The sequence below is a fragment of the Pseudophryne corroboree genome, chromosome 4 (genome assembly GCF_028390025.1).
Source record: "Pseudophryne corroboree isolate aPseCor3 chromosome 4, aPseCor3.hap2, whole genome shotgun sequence".
NCBI classification, from domain to species: domain Eukaryota; kingdom Metazoa; phylum Chordata; class Amphibia; order Anura; family Myobatrachidae; genus Pseudophryne; species Pseudophryne corroboree.
In genome coordinates, this window is record NC_086447.1 from 572,464,535 (window position 1) to 572,483,539 (window position 19,005).

The following is a 19,005-nucleotide window of genomic DNA, read 5'->3' on the forward strand; positions in this document are numbered from 1 at the left end:
AGGTATTCTGCAAGCTGTGTCTAGTGAATGGCTCCACTTAGCTACTACATTTTACATGATATTCTTGGCACATGATTATCACAAGTGGTTATGTTTCCCACAGCTGCATTATGTAGCGCAGGAATACTTTTAACTTAGCAACATGAAACTACTGTGGGGTTTTTTTTTTTTTTATTAATTTTTCTTTATATTCATTCTGGAAAGGTAAACGTTTTTGCTTTCTGATATACTAATGCAGAATTTGCTTTGCATCTCTAGTGAACGCCTCCTGCAGTTACTGTATTATTATCTAATGGTCTAAGCATATTGCTCCATTTGACAGAGATCAGCAAGATCTTGTACAGCAAGATGTGTGTTCTGGAGCAATAATCCAGTGTCCACACACATGACACCTGTGTTAAATGATACAAGGCAGTGATTCATTTGTCTTGCTAAAAGACTTGAGGATTTATTTGTGGATTGTCCCTTCTGTCTGTAGACAATGGCACGATAATTAAGAAGAGAAGTAACAGTACAGTGGACGTCTCTGGACTCGAGACAATGGCTGTTGATTTCAATTTAAGCTTTCTGAAGGAGCTTGAGAGAGAGAAGGTACTGGAGGTCCTTTATCGAGACCAGACACTCCAGAAGGCAGAAGAAGAAAGAATAAGGTACTGTAAATGCTTTTTACTCGCATCTCTGTATTTTTGCTTTATGACCTACTGCCCAGAGCTCTTTAATTATAAAATGACAGCTTATTTTTTTAGTAAATTTTCCAAAACTTTTTGTTTGCACTGATCATTTTCTGAAAATTATGATGGAGCTATAAAAATACAGTCTCTTTGCTATGGGATATATGTATAATCGACAGTGAGATAATAACCAACAACACACTATACATCTTTGAGGCACTGTTATGTGGGATAGAAAGCGGAGCAGATGTATTATTATTGATTCAGAACAGGAGAGAAAAACGATATTGAGTTGGGAAAGTAAAGATTATAAAAAAGGATTGGGAAAGGTCTAGGAGAGTGCAGAGATTGTTAGTGACTCCACTCTTTTTCTCTAATGTGTTATTCTCAAGTTATGTCTGCAACGTTTAGTACAGGAGGTCTAGTAGATGATTCATTAATACCAGGGTGTTCTGTTACATGAAACATTACTCCTGTCATCAGGGCAGTAGGGAGCCTGGCTGGGCCCAGGTACTTTTCAGGGGCATGGCCTAATCACAGGAGGCGTGGCCATGTGCCCTTAGAAAAAAAACTACTGACATTTTTTTTTATTTAAAGTGCCTCCCTGGTCACACTACTGAGGAGAAGAGCTGCATCTGCCCCCACTGGGCCCTCACTGGGTCCCTCCATCAGACCTGGGTCCGGGTAATTAGTACCCTCCCCCCCCCCTCTCTCGACACCACTGCCTATGGGGAGCCTCAAATTTGCTAATTTTATTTTGTTCAGCCACTAGGATGCTTGTAATAATGAGAATTTGGGACCTAGCTAGTTAAAGCACACTGCTAAGGTATAGGATTTATCTATTTTAAATTTGTATTGTGTCATTTAGTACAATGCTTTCCCTAATACAATGTTCGCAAATGATGGCTTTAGCAGTGGGGGATACAGTGGGTGTGGCCTCTATAGGGCCCAGATGTGAAAGAACCTGGCTATGGCCACCACACCCTTTCTCTCCTACATCCCGTGTCTGCTGTCAATACAGCAGAGTAGAGGTGTAATCTGAGTAGGAATTTTCAGATGAGGCCCTTTCAGAGTAGAGATGAGGACATGAGAGGCTAGAGCGGCATTGCCATACACCTACCCACATTTTGCTATGGGCCACCTTTAATCTCTGCTAGTTTCTACTGACATTTTCAGCTGAGGAATGGTATGCTTCACATAAAAAAGGATGGTTAATTTGTTCAGATTATAAAATCCACTCTCGTACTAATATCAGGTACAGTAAAATGGCGTCATAAGCCTGTTTCTGCATTCTTTATACACTGATGTATTTGGGAACTTAAGAAATAAGTAAATCCAAAGTAAAAAATCAAATAGTACAAGTAGGGTCTGCTCTGGAGAAATAAGGACACATATAAACCTATTATTATGTAGTGCACTTCAACCGCCAACAGCATAGTAATGTAACCAAAAGCCAAGATGGTTGCACACAGGAAGATCCTCTCATTATTTATTACTGTGTGTTTGTACCTTGCTCCGCAGTTGCATTCACTATATGGCAGACATAGCGTAGCCATACTTCCCTACTGCCCTGAGTTAGGCAGGACCGCCCTAGAAATATTAGAGAAAATTTCTACCCCCTCAGTTTTAAACAAATTAACCTAAAATATGAATTCCTATTTTGTTAAGATTCATTTCCTCAAGATTCATTTCCTAACAAATTCCTTATTAATTGTTTTCTCAATTGTTTTCTGGCACATAATTCAACACAAACTAAATAGAGCAGATTTATGCATAGGCATAAAAAAGACTGCAGGCTATGATATTTTTTGGTGCCCTGTGCCCCCCCAAACACACATTTTTTTCAGTAATACACATTAAAGACCACCGCAAGAAAAAAGAATTAGACACAAATCCTCTTTATAACACATTCATGTACTTAACTTGAGAGCTCATTGTTATTCAGTTGCTGTAAATATCCTTTTACTAAATAACACTTTTCAGTTTACTACCATACCCAGGATTCAAACCTATAACATGCTGAATTCTAGTCAAACACCCTTCTCATTGAGCTATTTGATCCTACATAAAAACTATGAACACTATATGAAGCTACTTGTACCTTGTAAGAAAATAATCAGCATTGAACAGATCTAGGCAATGTGCAGCCACACAGCCAATCCATTTCAGCAACACACTACATAGATCTGCTCAGCCACAATGCTGATTATTTTTTCACAAATTACAAGGTACGCTTCAAATAGTTAGAATTCTCTAGCTTAGAAATATGTACCTTTGTATGCAAGGGCAGATAGCTCAATTAATAGATTGTTTGACTGCAATGCCACAGGCGATGGGTTTGAATACTGGGTATGTCAGCATCTTGAAATGTAATAAAGGACAGTGTTACTGAATATCAAAGAAATCTTAAGTTGAATTCTTGAATGTTGTATAGGTATTAGAGACAGAAGGGGTCAGGGTAGGAGACAGGGGCGGTCAGGAGATGCTGGGCTTCTGAAAGGGGGGAAGCTGCAATTGAAAGTAATTAAAACAGATAATTGACAAGTGCCGCCAACAGCGGCCCCTAGCCTGCAGCGCTATGTGTGGTGCCCCCTCCGCACACACCTAGTCACGGCCCTATATGAGATCATCCGTTTCCTGGAAGAAAAAGGCCAGCCATGGAGGACAACAAAAGACAATCATCGGCGAAGTGTCATCCCTGAATGTGCATCACAGAGTTTCTTCATGTGCCTGGAGGAGAGGATATCAAATGGTATTCAGGGATTGGAGGTATGTCTCAACCAGTACTGGATGCCCAAAGATAAACTTGTAAACCTTTTGACAAGCACAGACTAGAGCCAACAGTTCCTTTTCAATGTGACCAATTTGTTATGCTGCAGGCAGACAGAACCAAGACCATGCTGGGAGGCATAGGTAGAGATAACAACAGGAATATGCACATTAAAAAATTGGAGCAATGGATTGGAAGTGAGCATAAGCTTGAGGTGAGAAATAGCAGCAGCAGGGCCGTCTAAACCATACCATTCAACGCCGTTGTGCGCTGGTACTGTGACCTCACTGTAGTCTGGCAGAGGTTTTGAATGGTAGTTGCTCATGGCCAAAAAGTGCTACAGACTCAATTTATCTGGGGGGGGGGGGGAGGTCGGCATGTTCTACAGCCTGTGTCTTGGCAGGGCAGGCTTAACACCATGTAGCTTGTGGGAAATCCCCCGGAGAACTGACATTTTCTGGGGATAACCTTAAAATGTAAGTATCCCATGAAAGTATTACAAGGGTCCGTAGCTGATTTCTTTGATGTCTGTTTTTCCGGTCTCTAATCGCACTGTAGCCTATGGGCTACATATTGCACAATTTACTGGGAGAGTGATGCAGTGTCTAATGACCACACATGAGCAATAGGTCCTGTCCCTGGCTTTGATTTTTAATACATCTGGACGGAAATTAATTTCTTCTTGCCCCAATATCAGTGATAGGGAATTCTATTCATCATGTCAAAAATTAATATTATAAATGGGCACCTTATTGTTGTAATTTTATTCTAATACACTGCATTCCCCATATTGTCCTCGAAGCTGTTTTCAACATAAATGTGTGTGTATGTATAAATATAGATCGATACAGATACATATATCCATCTCTGTAATCGGGTAACTGGTGTGGTGGGTAAGTCTAGCTACCCCTTTTCTTTTTTTTTTTCCCTCCAGCTGAAAACGACCTGTAGCGATTATAATTATTAATGGATACAACTGTGGCTTCAGTTACCTGTTCAGCTATGTCTCTATCTGTGTCTCTTGCGTGTGTTCCAGGAAGTTGAAAGCACATTTACAGCAACTGAGATGGAAAGGTGCAAAAAGTGCGAGCAAAGAATACCAAACGAGATCATGTGCCCGCTGCCAGAAATCGCTTGGTAGGGTGGTGGACAAAGGGGCGGTTTGCATTGGCTGCAGTCACAGAGTTTGCCATGAATGTCAGGTTTACCGGTGTAGTCTTGTGTGGAAGTGTACAGTCTGCAGCTCGCATGGGTATGTTCTTTATGTCTCATTACTTGTTTTTCTATTCAGTTTAAATGATCATTAAAATAATGGAGATATGTATGGTCATGTAGTAAAGTGAATCTGGTGGTTACTTTCACAATCAACCTTTTTACTCCTGTTTCTTACTTAATACACACTAGGAAACCTTGGATAGTGCAAAGCTTATTACTATGATTAGTGTCATGTTTGCAAAGTGAAATGTAGTTTACAATTGGGTCAAACAATAAAAATTCAATGTTTCTGGACCGTAAAATCAGATTTTGTGTTTAGGGTGTCACTCGGCATCATTTGGCTTATATAATAGCATGACGACAACACTCTCAGGGAAAATGGCGTTCACACATTTTTTAAACCTAGTCAAAGTATCCTAAATATGCTGAACACTAGTGTGACCAATGGCAATTTGTGCTATGCTGATCAATATCTGTTGTAGGTTTAGCATAAACCGTTTCCTGTTATTTGCAACATTCTGTTAGTCACAGTATATGGATGTTAAGTATTTCTTTTACATGTTCGTATGTACTAGAGAGTAGAAGTTACCAAAATGTCTGATTTTTAAAAGACACTTTTTACACATCGACACTACATACCCCCTCCGACGTCGGGATCTTCATTGTCGGGCATCCTGACAAGCGGTATTTCATACAGAGCCCATCTAGAAATGTATTGTTAAACTGTATAACCTTCATTAAAAAGTGCTTAAATTACAATTTAACAAAAACTAACCTGTTTATTTGGTCTATGATATTTATTTCTCCAGTCTCTGAGTACTGATTTTCTGTGAAACAAAAATGTGCAAATTGATTTTGTTTCTTTGTTAGACTTTTCAGGGCTAAATTGCAAAGACATAACTACACCATGGGGGTCATGCCGAGTTGATCGTATAGCACAGCTATGATCATTCACACAGACATGCGGGGGGACGCCCAGCACAGGACTAGTCCGCCCTGCATGTCAGTGCCGCCCCCCCCCCCCAGACAAAAGTGCAAAGGCATCGCACAGCGGCGATGCCTTTGCACTTTAAGAGTAGCTCCCAACCAGCGCAGCTTTAGCATGCTGGCCGGGAGCTACTCATCGCTCCCCGGCCCACAGCGGCTCTGTGTGATGTCACGCAGCCGCCACGGCCCGACCCCCCAACGGTCCGGCCACACCTGCGTTAGCCAGACCGTGCCCCCTAAACGGCGGCATCCAGCCCCCTCCCGCCCAGCGACCGCATCTGCCTCAAAGGTGATCGCTAGGCAACGACGGCTGGCATGCACTGGCGCACTGCGGCGGTGGCGCGTGTGCAGTTCCGATCCGATCGCTGCACTGCGAGAAACTGCAGCGAGCGATCGGCTTGGAATGACCCCCCATATGTTTTGTTTTGGGTCCTTTGGGGACGTTATCCTTCTTTCTTTTTCTTTTTTTAATTTTTATTTTGTATTAAAATATTTATGCTATAGTTGTAGTTGTAACTAAATAGATTTCTCTGACGTCCTAGTGGATGCTGGGAACTTCGTAAGGACCATGGGGAATAGCGGGCTCCGAAGGAGGCTGGGCACTCTAGAAAGATTTATGACTACCTGGTGTGCACTGGCTCCTCCCACTATGACCCTCCTCCAAGCCTCAGTTAGATTTTGTGCCCGGCCGAGGTTGGATGCACACTAGGGGCTCTCCTGAGCCCTTAGAAAGAAAGTATAGATTTAGGTTTTTTATTTTCAGTGAGACCTGCTGGCAACAGGCTCACTGCAGCGAGGGACTAAGGGGAGAAGAAGCGAACTCGCCTGCTTGCAGCCGGATTGGGCTTCTTAGGCTACTGGACACCATTAGCTCCAGAGGGATCGACCGCAGGCCCAGTCCTTGGTGTTCGGTCCCGGAGCCGCGCCGCCGTCCCCCTTACAGAGCCAGAAGCAAGAAGAGGTCCGGAAAAACGGCGGCAGAAGACATCCTGTCTTCACCAAGGTAGCGCACAGCACTGCAGCTGTGCGCCATTGCTCCTCATACACACTTCATACTCCGGTCACTGAGGGTGCAGGGCGCTGGGGGGGGGCGCCCTGAGAAGCAATAATAACACCTTGGCTGGCAAAAATGCCACAATATATAGTCCCAGAGGCTATATATGTGGAAAATACCCCTGCCAGAATATGGAAAAAAGCGGGAGAATAGTCCACGGAAAAGGGGCGGAGCTATCTCTCACAGCACACTGGCGCCATTTCTCCTTCACAGATCCGCTGGAAGGAAGCTCCCTGGCTCTCCCCTGCACTACACTACAGAACAGGGTAAAAACAGAGAGGGGGGGCACTAAATTTAGGCGCAGTATATAATATATAGAAAAAGCAGCTATAGGGGACATAACTCAGTTAGTCCCTGCATTATATAGCGCTCTGGTGTGTGCTGGCATACTCTCACTCTGTCCCCCCAAAGGGCTTTTGTGGGTCCTCATTCGGAGCATTCCTTGGGTGTGTGCGGTGTGTCGGTACGGCTGTGTCGACATGTTTGATGAGGATAATGATGTGGAGGCGGAGCAGATGCCTTTAGAAGGGATGTCACCCCCTGCGGGGCAGACACCTGAGTGGATGAGCTTATGGAAAGTAATGAGTGCACGTATAGACTCCTTACATAAGAAAATTGACGACATGCCAAATGTGGGAGAGCCGACTTCTCAGCTCGTGCCTGCCCAGGCGTCGCATGGGTCGTCAGGGGCTCTAAAACGCCCGCTACCGCAAACAGACCCAGATGTCGACACTGATACTGACACCAGTGTCGACGACGATGAGTCTAACCTGATGCCCACTAAGGCCATTCACTGCATGATTGAGGCAATGAAAGAGGTGTTACACATTTCTGATATAACTACAGGTACCACTAAAAAGGGTATTATGTTTGGAGAGAAAAAACTACCCGTAGTTTTTCCCCCATCAGATGAATTAAATGAAGTGTGTGAAGAAGCGTGGGCTTTCCCGGATAAAAAATTGGTAATTCCTAAGAAGGTACTAATGGCGTTCCCTTTCCCGCCAGAGGATAGGTCACGTTGGGAAACACCCCCCAGGGTGGACAAAGCGCTCACACGTTTGTCTAAAAAGGTGGCACTACCGTCTCCGGATACGGCCGCCCTCAAGGAACCTGCTGATAGAAAGCAGGAGGCGATCCTGAAGTCTGTATATACACACTCAGGCATTATACTTAGGCCAGCTATTGCGTCAGCCTGGATGTGCAGTGCTGCCGCTGCGTGGTCAGATAAACTGTCAGAAAATATTGACACATTAGACAGAGACACGATCCTGTTAACCATAGACCATATAAAAGACTCAGTCTTATATATGAGAGATGCACAGAGGGAAATCTGCCGACTGGCATCTAAAGTAAGTGCATTGTCCATTTCTGCTAGGAGAGGCTTATGGACTCGCCAGTGGACAGGAGATGCAGATTCTAAAAAGCACATGGAAGTGTTGCCATATAAGGGTGAGGAATTATTTGGGGATGGTCTCTCGGACCTAGTTTCCACAGCAACGTCTGGGAAGTCAGCATTTTTACCCCATGTCCCCTCACAGCCTAAGAAGGCGCCGTTTTATCAGGTTCAGTCCTTTCGGACCCAGAAAAACAGGCGTGGAAAAGGCGGGTCCTTTCTGTCCAGAGGCAGAGGTAGGGGAAAAAGGCTGCAACAAACAGCAGGTTCCCAGGAGCAAAAATCCTCCCCCGCTTCTTCTTCCAAGTCCGCCGCATGACGGTGGGGCTCCACAGGCAGAGCCAGGTACGGTGGGGGGTCGCCTCAAGAATTTCAGCGATCAGTGGGCTCGCTCACAGGTGGATCCCTGGATCCTGCAAATAGTATCTCAGGGGTACAAACTGGAATTCGAGGCGTCCCCACCCCACCGGTTCCTAAAATCTGCCTTGCCGATTGCTCCCTCAGACAGGGAGGCGGTGCTAGCGGCAATTCACAAGCTGTATTCCCAGCAGGTGATAATCAAGGTACCCCTACTTCAACAAGGCCGGGGTTATTATTCCACACTATTTGTGGTACCGAAACCGGACGGTTCGGTGAGACCCATTTTAAATTTAAAATCCTTGAACACGTACATAAAAAAATTCAAGTTCAAGATGGAATCGCTCAGGGCGGTTATTGCAAGCCTGGACGAGGGGGATTACATGGTATCCCTGAACATCAAGGATGCTTACTTGCATGTCCCCATTTACCATCCTCACCAGGAGTACCTCAGATTTGTGGTACAAGATTGCCATTACCAATTCCAGACGCTGCCGTTTGGCCTGTCCACGGCACCGAGGGTATTTACCAAGGTTATGGCGGAAATGATGATACTCCTTCGAAAAAAGGGAGTTTTAATTATCCCGTACTTGGACGATCTCCTAATAAAAGCGAGGTCCAAGGAACAGTTGCTGGTGGGAGTAGCACTATCTCAGGAGGTGCTGCACCAGCACGGCTGGATTCTGAATATCCCAAAGTCACAGCTGGTTCCGACGACACGGCTACTGTTCCTGGGTATGATTCTGGATACAGTCCAGAAGAAAGTGTTTCTCCCGGAGGAGAAAGCCAGGGAGTTGTCATCTCTAGTCAGAGACCTCCTGAAACCAAAACGGGTATCAGTGCATCGCTGCACACGGGTCCTGGGAAAGATGGTGGCTTCTTACGAAGCAATTCCCTTCGGCAGGTTCCATGCCAGAATCTTTCAGTGGGACCTGTTGGACCAGTGGTCCGGATCGCATCTTCAGATGCATCGCTTAATAACCCTGTCTCCAAGAACCAGGGTGTCTCTACTGTGGTGGCTGCAGAGTGCCCATCTTCTAGAGGGCCGCAGGTTCGGCATACAGGACTGGGTCCTGGTGACCACGGATGCCAGCCTTCGAGGCTGGGGGGCAGTCATACAGGGAAGAAACTTCCAAGGACTATGGTCGAGTCAGGAGACTTCCCTTCACATAAATATTCTGGAACTAAGGGCCATCTACAATGCCCTAAGTCAAGCAAGATCCCTGCTCCTACACCAGCCGGTGCTGATCCAGTCAGACAACATCACGGCAGTCGCCCATGTAAATCGACAGGGCGGCACAAGAAGCAGGATGGCGATGGCAGAAGCCACAAGAATTCTCCGATGGGCGGAGAATCATGTACTAGCACTGTCAGCAGTGTTCATTCCGGGAGTGGACAACTGGGAAGCAGACTTCCTCAGCAGACACGACCTCCACCCGGGAGAGTGGGGACTTCACCCAGAAGTCTTCCAGATGCTGGTAAACCGTTGGGAAAAACCACAGGTGGACATGATGGCGTCCCGTCTCAACAAAAAGTTAAAAAGATATTGCGCCAGGTCAAGGGACCCTCAGGCGATAGCTGTGGACGCTCTAGTGACACCGTGGGTGTACCAGTCGGTTTATGTGTTCCCTCCTCTGCCTCTCATTCCAAAGGTATTGAGAATAATAAGAAAGCGAGGAGTAAACACAATTCTCGTGGTTCCGGATTGGCCAAGACGAGCGTGGTACCCGGAACTTCAAGAGATGCTGTCAGAGGACCCGTGGCCTCTACCGCTCAGACAGGACCTGATACAGCAGGGCCCTGTCGGTTCCAAGACTTACCGCGGCTGCGTTTGACGGCATGGCGGTTGAACACCGGATCCTAAAGGAAAAGGGTATTCCGGAAGAAGTCATTCCTACGCTTATTAAGGCCAGGAAAGATGTTACGGCAACGCATTATCACCGCATATGGCGGAAATATGTTGCATGGTGCGAGGCCAATAAGGCCCCAACAGAGGAATTTCAACTAGGTCGATTTCTGCATTTCCTGCAAGCAGGAGTGGATATGGGCCTAAAACTAGGCTCCATTAAAGTACAGATCTCGGCTCTGTCGATTTTCTTTCAAAAAGAACTAGCTTCAGTACCTGAAGTTCAGACATTTGTGAAAGGAGTGCTGCATATTCAGCCCCCGTTTGTGCCTCCTGTGGCACCCTGGGATCTCAACGTGATGTTGAGTTTCTTAAAATCACATTGGTTTGAGCCACTAAAAACCGTGGATCTGAAATATCTCACGTGGAAAGTGGTCATGTTATCAGCCTTGGCTTCAGCCAGGCGAGTGTCAGAATTGGCGGCTTTATCATGTAAAAGCCCTTATCTGATTTTCCATATGGATAGGGCAGAGTTGAGGACTCGTCCCCAATTTCTCCCTAAGGTGGTGTCAGCGTTTCACCTGAACCAGCCTATTGTGGTGCCGGCGGCTACTAGTGAATTGGAGGACTCCAAGTTGCTAGACGTTGTCAGGGCCCTGAAAATATATGTTTCCAGGACGGCTGGAGTCAGAAAATCTGACTCGCTGTTTATCCTGTATGCACCCAACAAGCTGGGTGCTCCTGCTTCTAAGCAGTCTATTGCTCGCTGGATTTGTAGTACAATTCAGCTTGCACATTCTGTGGCAGGCATACCACAGCCAAAATCTGTAAATGCCCATTCCACAAGGAAGGTGGGCTCATCTTGGGCGGCTGCCCGAGGGGTCTCGGCTTTACAACTTTGCCGAGCAGCTACTTGGTCAGGGGCAAACACGTTTGCAAAATTCTACAAATTTGATACCCTGGCTGAGGAGGACCTGGAGTTCTCTCATTCGGTGCTGCAGAGTCACCCGCACTCTCCCGCCCGTTTGGGAGCTTTGGTATAATCCCCATGGTCCTTACGGAGTTCCCAGCATCCACTAGGACGTCAGAGAAAATAAGAATTTACTCACCGGTAATTCTATTTCTCGTAGTCCGTAGTGGATGCTGGGCGCCCATCCCAAGTGCGGATTGTCTGCAATACTTGTAAATAGTTATTGTTAACTAAAGGGTTATTGTTGAGCCATCTGTTGAGAGGCTCAGTTGTTTTTCATACTGTCAAACTGGATATAGTATCACGAGTTGTACGGTGTGATTGGTGTGGCTGGTATGAGTCTTACCCGGGATTCTAAATCCTTCCTTATTATGTCAGCTCGTCCGGGCACAGTGTCCTAACTGAGGCTTGGAGGAGGGTCATAGTGGGAGGAGCCAGTGCACACCAGGTAGTCATAAATCTTTCTAGAGTGCCCAGCCTCCTTCGGAGCCCGCTATTCCCCATGGTCCTTACGGAGTTCCCAGCATCCACTACGGACTACGAGAAATAGAATTACCGGTGAGTAAATTCTTATTATTATACAGTAGCTCGGTGAAAAGTAAATGTTGAAGGAGTTGTCCATCTTTATAATAGGTCTAAGACCCTGCATGATTTTAATCTGGCACTGAAATTAATTTAAAAAGGCCACTAAATTGGATTATTTAGCAGAGGAGTCCGTTCTAGATGTTATTTTTATTATAAAGACAGCACACAAAAAATGCAAACTAAAAAAAACACATTAATTTTGCAAACCATCTTATAATCAATGCAAAGATAATTTTAGGGAAAAGGTCCTCTTCCAAGGTGTAATTATCATGGATTATTTTGCTGTATTTCAGTAGCCTGATCCCAGGTCCACAGCCACCACGGTGCATTGTCCTGCTCTGCTTCCCCAAGAAATAAAACCAGCCATTACCAAATCCAGAATAGTGATCAAGAGGTCACTATGATGTCTGTACAGTCACTGACCATAACTGCATCAATGGTTGATTACAAATATATATATATATATATATATATATATATATATATATATATATTATACGAAAGAGCCCTCACTCACTTCACTTACTTCCCGATATGTTAGGAAGACGAAATTAAACATAGGTAGTCTTCAGGTGTGGAATAGGAAATCAATGTAATTAGAATTTAAAAAAATCTCCCCTAAGGGAATGAAAAGGGGGTTGACATAATGACATCATTAACAATGCGTGGCTTGCGTTATATATCCTATATAATAAAAGGCTAATGCTCCTTCTCACCGCTATGGGGGAAGTCAAGTGTTTTGCTGCTGACAGCCACTAGATGGTGCCCGAGGGAGCAATTCAAGTGTTGCTACGTTTGGGCTACACAGCTGCCAGCATTGACATTACTGTTATGTTTATCAACTGATAACTAGTGTATATGTATGTGTGTATATATAAATATCATACTGTCCCTTTAAACCGGGATGCTCATGGATTACACAGGTTAATCATAAGAGCAGTGGAACTGTGTTTGAGGACAGGTATAACTATCCAAGGTTTCTTTCCTATGAGTTTAAAACATCAGGAAAATGTCTGTTTCTGCAAAACAGACGTTAATAGAGTGTGGGCTTTTAGTAAAAGTCTATTAATGGATCCTGGGGGTATGGATGTAGAAATGGTGGGCTCCATCCGTTAGGCCCAGTCCAGGTCTTGAAGCCCTGTAACCTCATAGAAGGCTAATCAGTGCTGACACCTGCATGGGTGTGATAAAATACTTTCAGCCTAGAAAGTCTCTCATTTGCCTGGGCAGCTGTGCTGAACCCCTGTTTTTGTGAGCTGGACATTAGGTCCTACTCACACATAGGGGGAGATATACTAAGCCTTGAACAGTGATAAAGTACCAGCCAATCAGCTCCTAACTGCCGTGTCACAGTCTGGGTTTGAAAATGACAGGAGCTGGCTGGTTGGTACTTTATACTTGAGCGTATAGTTAGTGCCCAAATTGGCTAGGATTTATGTCTGTTTTTTTGTTTTACTTTTGCTGCAAAAAATAATAGCTGAGGCTATTGGCACCAAATACCCTGGACTGGGGTGCTGTAACAAAATGGGGTGCTCTAAGAAAATGCGTCAGTGTGGGTAGGAAGAACCTTTTCTGTCATACTCCAGTATAAGCCAGAGTTTTGAGTACATACAGTATATGGAAAATACAAAGAATATAAATCAGAAATATCTTCTTTGTATTGTTCTAATCATTTTTATCATCAAAACTCTGGAGTAAAAAGTCCATGACGGGTCAGGCAGTGCCCCCCGGCCTATCTATTCCCACATAACTCAGATCAAAACTCACAAAAGCTCTTGCACTTGCCACTTATGTATTATAATAAACATTCCAAACTGTACTCTGTATACTTTATAAACAATGGATGTTAGTTACAATTGTTGCAACATTTATTCAGCTGAGCAACTGCACCAGAGTCTTCCCCATCTGGTCAGTTGCTTCCGCTCAGAATTATAAACATACTGTGCGGCATGTTTCCTGGTTTGAGGTTCACCTGCACCCTGGCTTCTAAAGGCAAGACCTCCACCAAGCATTTCAGCTATAAAACATCTAGGAAAGCGGCTTACACAAGTTGGATTGAGCAAACATTGGGGTGCACAAGAAGATGTGATCACAAAAAGATGAATTAAGAAATGAAACAAATAAACAAAAGTGATTGATCCACTGCACTCACCACTCCTCTATCTGGAGTGCATCTAGTATGTGACCACATTGTTTAAATAAAAATCACAAAAGATCTGTACTCTCCATATATATAATAGCCACTCCAAACTATTCTCTACACTTTATAACCAGGTAATGTTAGTTATAATTGTTGCAATATTTGTTAAGATGACCAACTGCGCTAATGTTTTCCCAATCTGGTCAGTCCTCCTCAGCTGCTTTCCTAGGTGTTTTGTAGAAGATATGCTTGGTGGAGATCTTGCCTTTAAAAGCCAGTGTGCACTTGAATTCAAACCAGGAAGCATGTCTTATGTTTAACACTTATGTGATAACTATTGCAATGTTTATAATTCTCAACGTTAGAGTAGGACTGACCAGATTGGGAAGACCGCAACCGAAAAGGGGGTGGGGCTTTGGAAGAAGTGGATGGGCTTTGCAGCACGACCCCCATTTTCTTAATTTTGGGGGTGTGCCCGTCACGCTGTGAGCAGCTGGGTAGGCCCCTGCTCACCTCCCCCCCTCCCCGTGGGACACTGCGGCCCAGCCAGGAGGACAGTGGGACAGTGTCTGAATAGCCGGACTATCTCGCTGCAGTCGGGAAAGTTGGGAGGTATGCTAATGCCCCTAATTTATCGCCTGCCCACTTGCTGTCATCAGGAGCCATGACCTACTGAACAAACACATTTTTAGAGGTAGAAGAGAAAATGTAGGGATTAGCTCAGCTGTGGCTTACAACAGACTCATCTAAAACCCTGTTTGGATTCCCTCCAATCCTGCAAAATCATGCCGTTTCTAGCCCATTTGTTTCCCCCTTGATTTTATATGGATGCGGTACTCATAGGCTGTTAGCGATTTAGCCAATACTGTAGCTAAAATAGTGCACTCAGGTCCACTTCGGCCAAAACTCTGTCTTGCATGAACAAATTCTAGGACAGATAATGTAATGGAGTTGCCTTGCTTATGCGTGCTTAGCCTTTATTTGAAATTAAAACAACTACTTTATTTCTCCCACCTCTAAATATCAGGGAAGTCAAAATAAAGACTGGAGAATGGTTCTTTGAAGAAAGAGAAAAAAAGTTTCCATCTGCAGGTAATATTCATGACTGAGTGCGTGTAGCTGATTATTAGTAAAAGTGTCTGTTATGTGTGCGTGGCTCTGAATATAAATGATTCTGTATAACTGAACATGATGCTTTAAAATAAAATGGAAACTATATTGTCTTAACACGTTGCACAATGCAAACTATGAGTATAGAGTTTTTGAATTTTATTTATATTGCTCATCTTCTTGCAAGTGCATTAGACTACATTCCTCATGTTTTGACACTGCATATTAATATTGTAATCATGTGGTACATGTTTAATAAGAATCAGAAATGTATGTTGCATTTTGAGCACAAGAATATTAAACGCCTCTTAAAGTCCGCATCCAAAATGCGGTAATGGGTCAATGTGTCGACACTGTCTAGGTAGACACTAAATGGTAGACATACACAAGGTCAAATAGTCAACAAGCCGACCTGAAAATGGTTGACACATGAAAAGGTCGTCATGAGGTGTTTTTTGTGTGTCAAAATGTCCCTTTCAGTATGTGTACCCCCAATATGTGCACTGCGTCCCCTCGCATGGCTGATTTTGCTTGCCATTCTTCGGGTAAGGTTACCACTCTGAATGGTAGTCCACGTGGATGGTAAATTATGAAAAAGTCCTAAAAATGGAAGAAAAAAAAATATTTTATATATATATATATATATATATATATATATATATATATATATATATATATATATATTGACCTTTTCATGTGTCGGCCAATGTCATGCCGGCTATTTGAACCTGTTGACCATGTCGAACATTTGTTGTCAACCTTTTCACTGTTGACCTATCATCCGTATGCCCCAAAATACAGTACAGTAAATGCATGTTTGACTTACAAGACGCATGGCTGCAGTGAAAATTTCATCGTTAAAATGGAACTATAATAAACAATGTTTTGAGTGTTATTATATACGATAAAGATAGACAATGTTTATAAATTTAGAGAGCAATTTATCAAAAGGTGAAGAGTCCAATAGCCGTAGGAAACTACCGTTTTCGAAGGCGATATGTCTCCTTTTCGTTTTGCTCAATGAAGAAAGTGGTAGGTGGTAACTGTAAGCCAATAATTGCAGCAATACTCTGGATGGGGATAACTGAAGAGCATCCTTAAACCACTGCTTTAGTCTCAGAAGAAAGCATTTTTCATATATAATTGTTTTTTGTTTAGGAACAAAACATAAAATCTTATTTTTTTTTTCTTTGTATGTATGAGACTCTAAGCTGACTCTTGCATGCACACATCTGCAAAACCGGGCATGGTTAAACCTCTGTGGGCCAGTGCTGTCAGGGCAGCTGCATACTGCTCAGTTGGCTCAGCATAGGTTTTCTTTTCTTTTTAGTTCTAATTATTGTTGATAAAAAGGGTACTTATCACTTTGAGGGGGGGGGGTCTCTTAATAAATAATCTCATAAGTGGTCGATTTAACAAGAAATGGGGATAAAGAAACTTCTATCACTGCAACAGAAAATTATCTGTTGTTGCTGTTTGATTTGATTGTTTGATTGAAAGAACATTTATAATTTGCATACTATACAATTGTACGGAGCAGCTGATTGGTTGCCTTGGGCAACTTCTCCACAGGCTCACTTCTCCACTCTTTTCACAGCTTCATAACTAGACACAGGGGCGTTATAAGAGAGAAGGAGGCCCGGGTGCAGCCTCCTCCGTTCGGGCCCCCTCCTCTCTGATGGCAGCGCTGAGAGTCTGAGCACTAGAGCGTTCAGACTCTACTGCGCACGCGCAGAACTCCGTGAAAATGGCTGCTGGGAGGTTTAACACTGCCGTGGACGTCGCCGCGGGACTCCGGAGGGGTGAGTATTCAGAAAATGGGAGCAGCGTGTGCGGTGGGGGCCCCCTCTGGACTCAGGGGCCTGTGTGCACCGCACACACTGCACCCATTATAGAAACGCCAGTGACTAGACACCAAAGAACCAGCCAGTGAGCTTCTAACTGCCATTTTATAGGCTGTCGGCAGAATGTAATGGAGTCCGAGTTTGCCGGAGGTACAAGATGCCAGCTGATCTCGTTTTTTGTTTTTTTTAAAGGGGCAGTCACTTACAAGGCATGATTTTGTCTTGTAAGTGCTTGCCCCCCTTTTTAAAAAAAATTGAGACGGCCGGCAACCCGCACTCCGGCGATCTCGGACTCCATTATATCCCACTGTGTGCATTCGCCCAAATCTTGAAAACACGACTGCAACGTGCACGTGCCACAGCCTAGAGCCGTAACCAGCCTTTTTGGTGCTCTGTGCCAGAAAGAGAATTGGGACCTCCACCCCATTTTTCCAATAGTGACATTTGGCGCATTCCCCCATGGAGAAGGGGAATGATAAAATGTAATTTTATATATATATATATATATATATATATATATATATTTATTTAATCACTGAATAGAGGTATCCTCAGCGACTGGTTGTGTCAAGTCTATAGCAAGAAAATATTGAGGTAATAGAAAATAGGTTAAAAATTGGATCAGGTAGCCTAAGAAAAATTATAACATGTTTTATTTATACAAAAGCTGGATAAATGGGAGGACAAAGATTTTACATCACTTCCAGCATGCAGAGAAGGCTGTGCAGGGGTCAAGGGCGCTACCGTAGGTGCAAGGAGTACAACTGTTATGGGGCTCAGAGCTGAGAGGGGACACCTTCCGTGTCACAGTTACATGTGTCATATACAGGGGCGTAGCTACCATAGGTGCAGGGAGTGCAGCTGCTATGGGGCTCAGAGCTGAGAGGGGCCACCTTCCCTGTCACAGTTACATGTGTTATATACATTTTTCGCCATTGGGTGGTACGTAGGGGTCCTTTAAAAAGTTTTTCCTTGGGGCCTGCAATATACTGTATCTAGGTATGCCCCTGGACCTGCTTATTGTAATGTGATATAAAATGAACTGGAGGGCACTTTAATGTTATACTATGAACTGGGGCACTGTAATGAGGCACAATATGAACGGGGAGCACTATATATAATAATGTGAATTGGGGTACTGGGCGGCATAATGTGTACTGGCAGCTCTGAAAAGTGACATACAGGTAGGGTGAACTTAAGCACTACTGTGATTCATAAAAGAAACTTGGGCACTGCTATGGGGCATAACATTAAATAAGGCTCTACTATGGTTCAGAAAATAAACTAGGACACTATTATACGGCATATAGTAACAACTGCTGCAGAGAAGTGTCTCTGTAGAAGCATTGGGATGGGGGCCCCTTTAAAATGTTGCTAAGGGGCCCACAAAGTTCTGCCTATGCCCCTGGCAGGGGTACTGGGTCCAGAAAGAAGCGTGGGTAGTGCTATATCAAGATTTCTTTATTATAACAGGCTCCATCTGGTATTTGAAAAAATAAATATATATATATGTGTGTGTATATATTATTATTATTATTATTATTATTACTAATTTTTTTTGTAAATTCGGACGGATCGCATATACCATTAAAAGTAAGGGAAATGCGATCTGATTACTAGAAAAATTTGACTTTAATGGCCTGGAGAATTTTTAAATTTCTCCTCCAATTGCCATTAGTACGTTTAGGTGATACCAAAATAATGTGAAAACGATGTAAAATCAGTATTGCTAAATAAGCCCGTATAGCTTTCTCCACTTCTAACCAGACTTTGATATATCTCCCCCATGATCCTTCTGTTCTTGTATGTTCTAGGTTACGCCAGGTCACATACGCTCATTGCGCTGGAAGTGCAATCACTGTCAAATGAATATAAAAAATCTAGAAAACTTGTGTATAAACACACAAGAAAGCTGTTGCTGGAAGCAGCCACACCCCATGGCCCCCAGGAGTAACTTTCGCCTGCTTCGGAGCTTTGCAAATATTAACAAAAACACCAATTTTCACTCAATTTAGGTGTCTTCTGCCTATGATAAATACGCCTTAGTTCATACCTCAGCGGCA

General features: G+C 43.8%; 1 protein-coding gene across 1 annotated transcript in view; it reads left to right on the forward strand.

Moving 5' to 3' along the window:
• The window catches only part of SYTL3 (synaptotagmin like 3), a 170,817-nt gene that overhangs the window by 44,762 nt on the left and 107,050 nt on the right, over positions 1–19,005 (forward strand). The window contains exons 2-4 of the mRNA XM_063917458.1: positions 479–650; positions 4,478–4,693; positions 15,016–15,080. Coding sequence (XP_063773528.1) covers positions 479–650; positions 4,478–4,693; positions 15,016–15,080 — 453 coding nt within the window. The remainder of the gene's footprint in view (positions 1–478; positions 651–4,477; positions 4,694–15,015; positions 15,081–19,005) is intronic.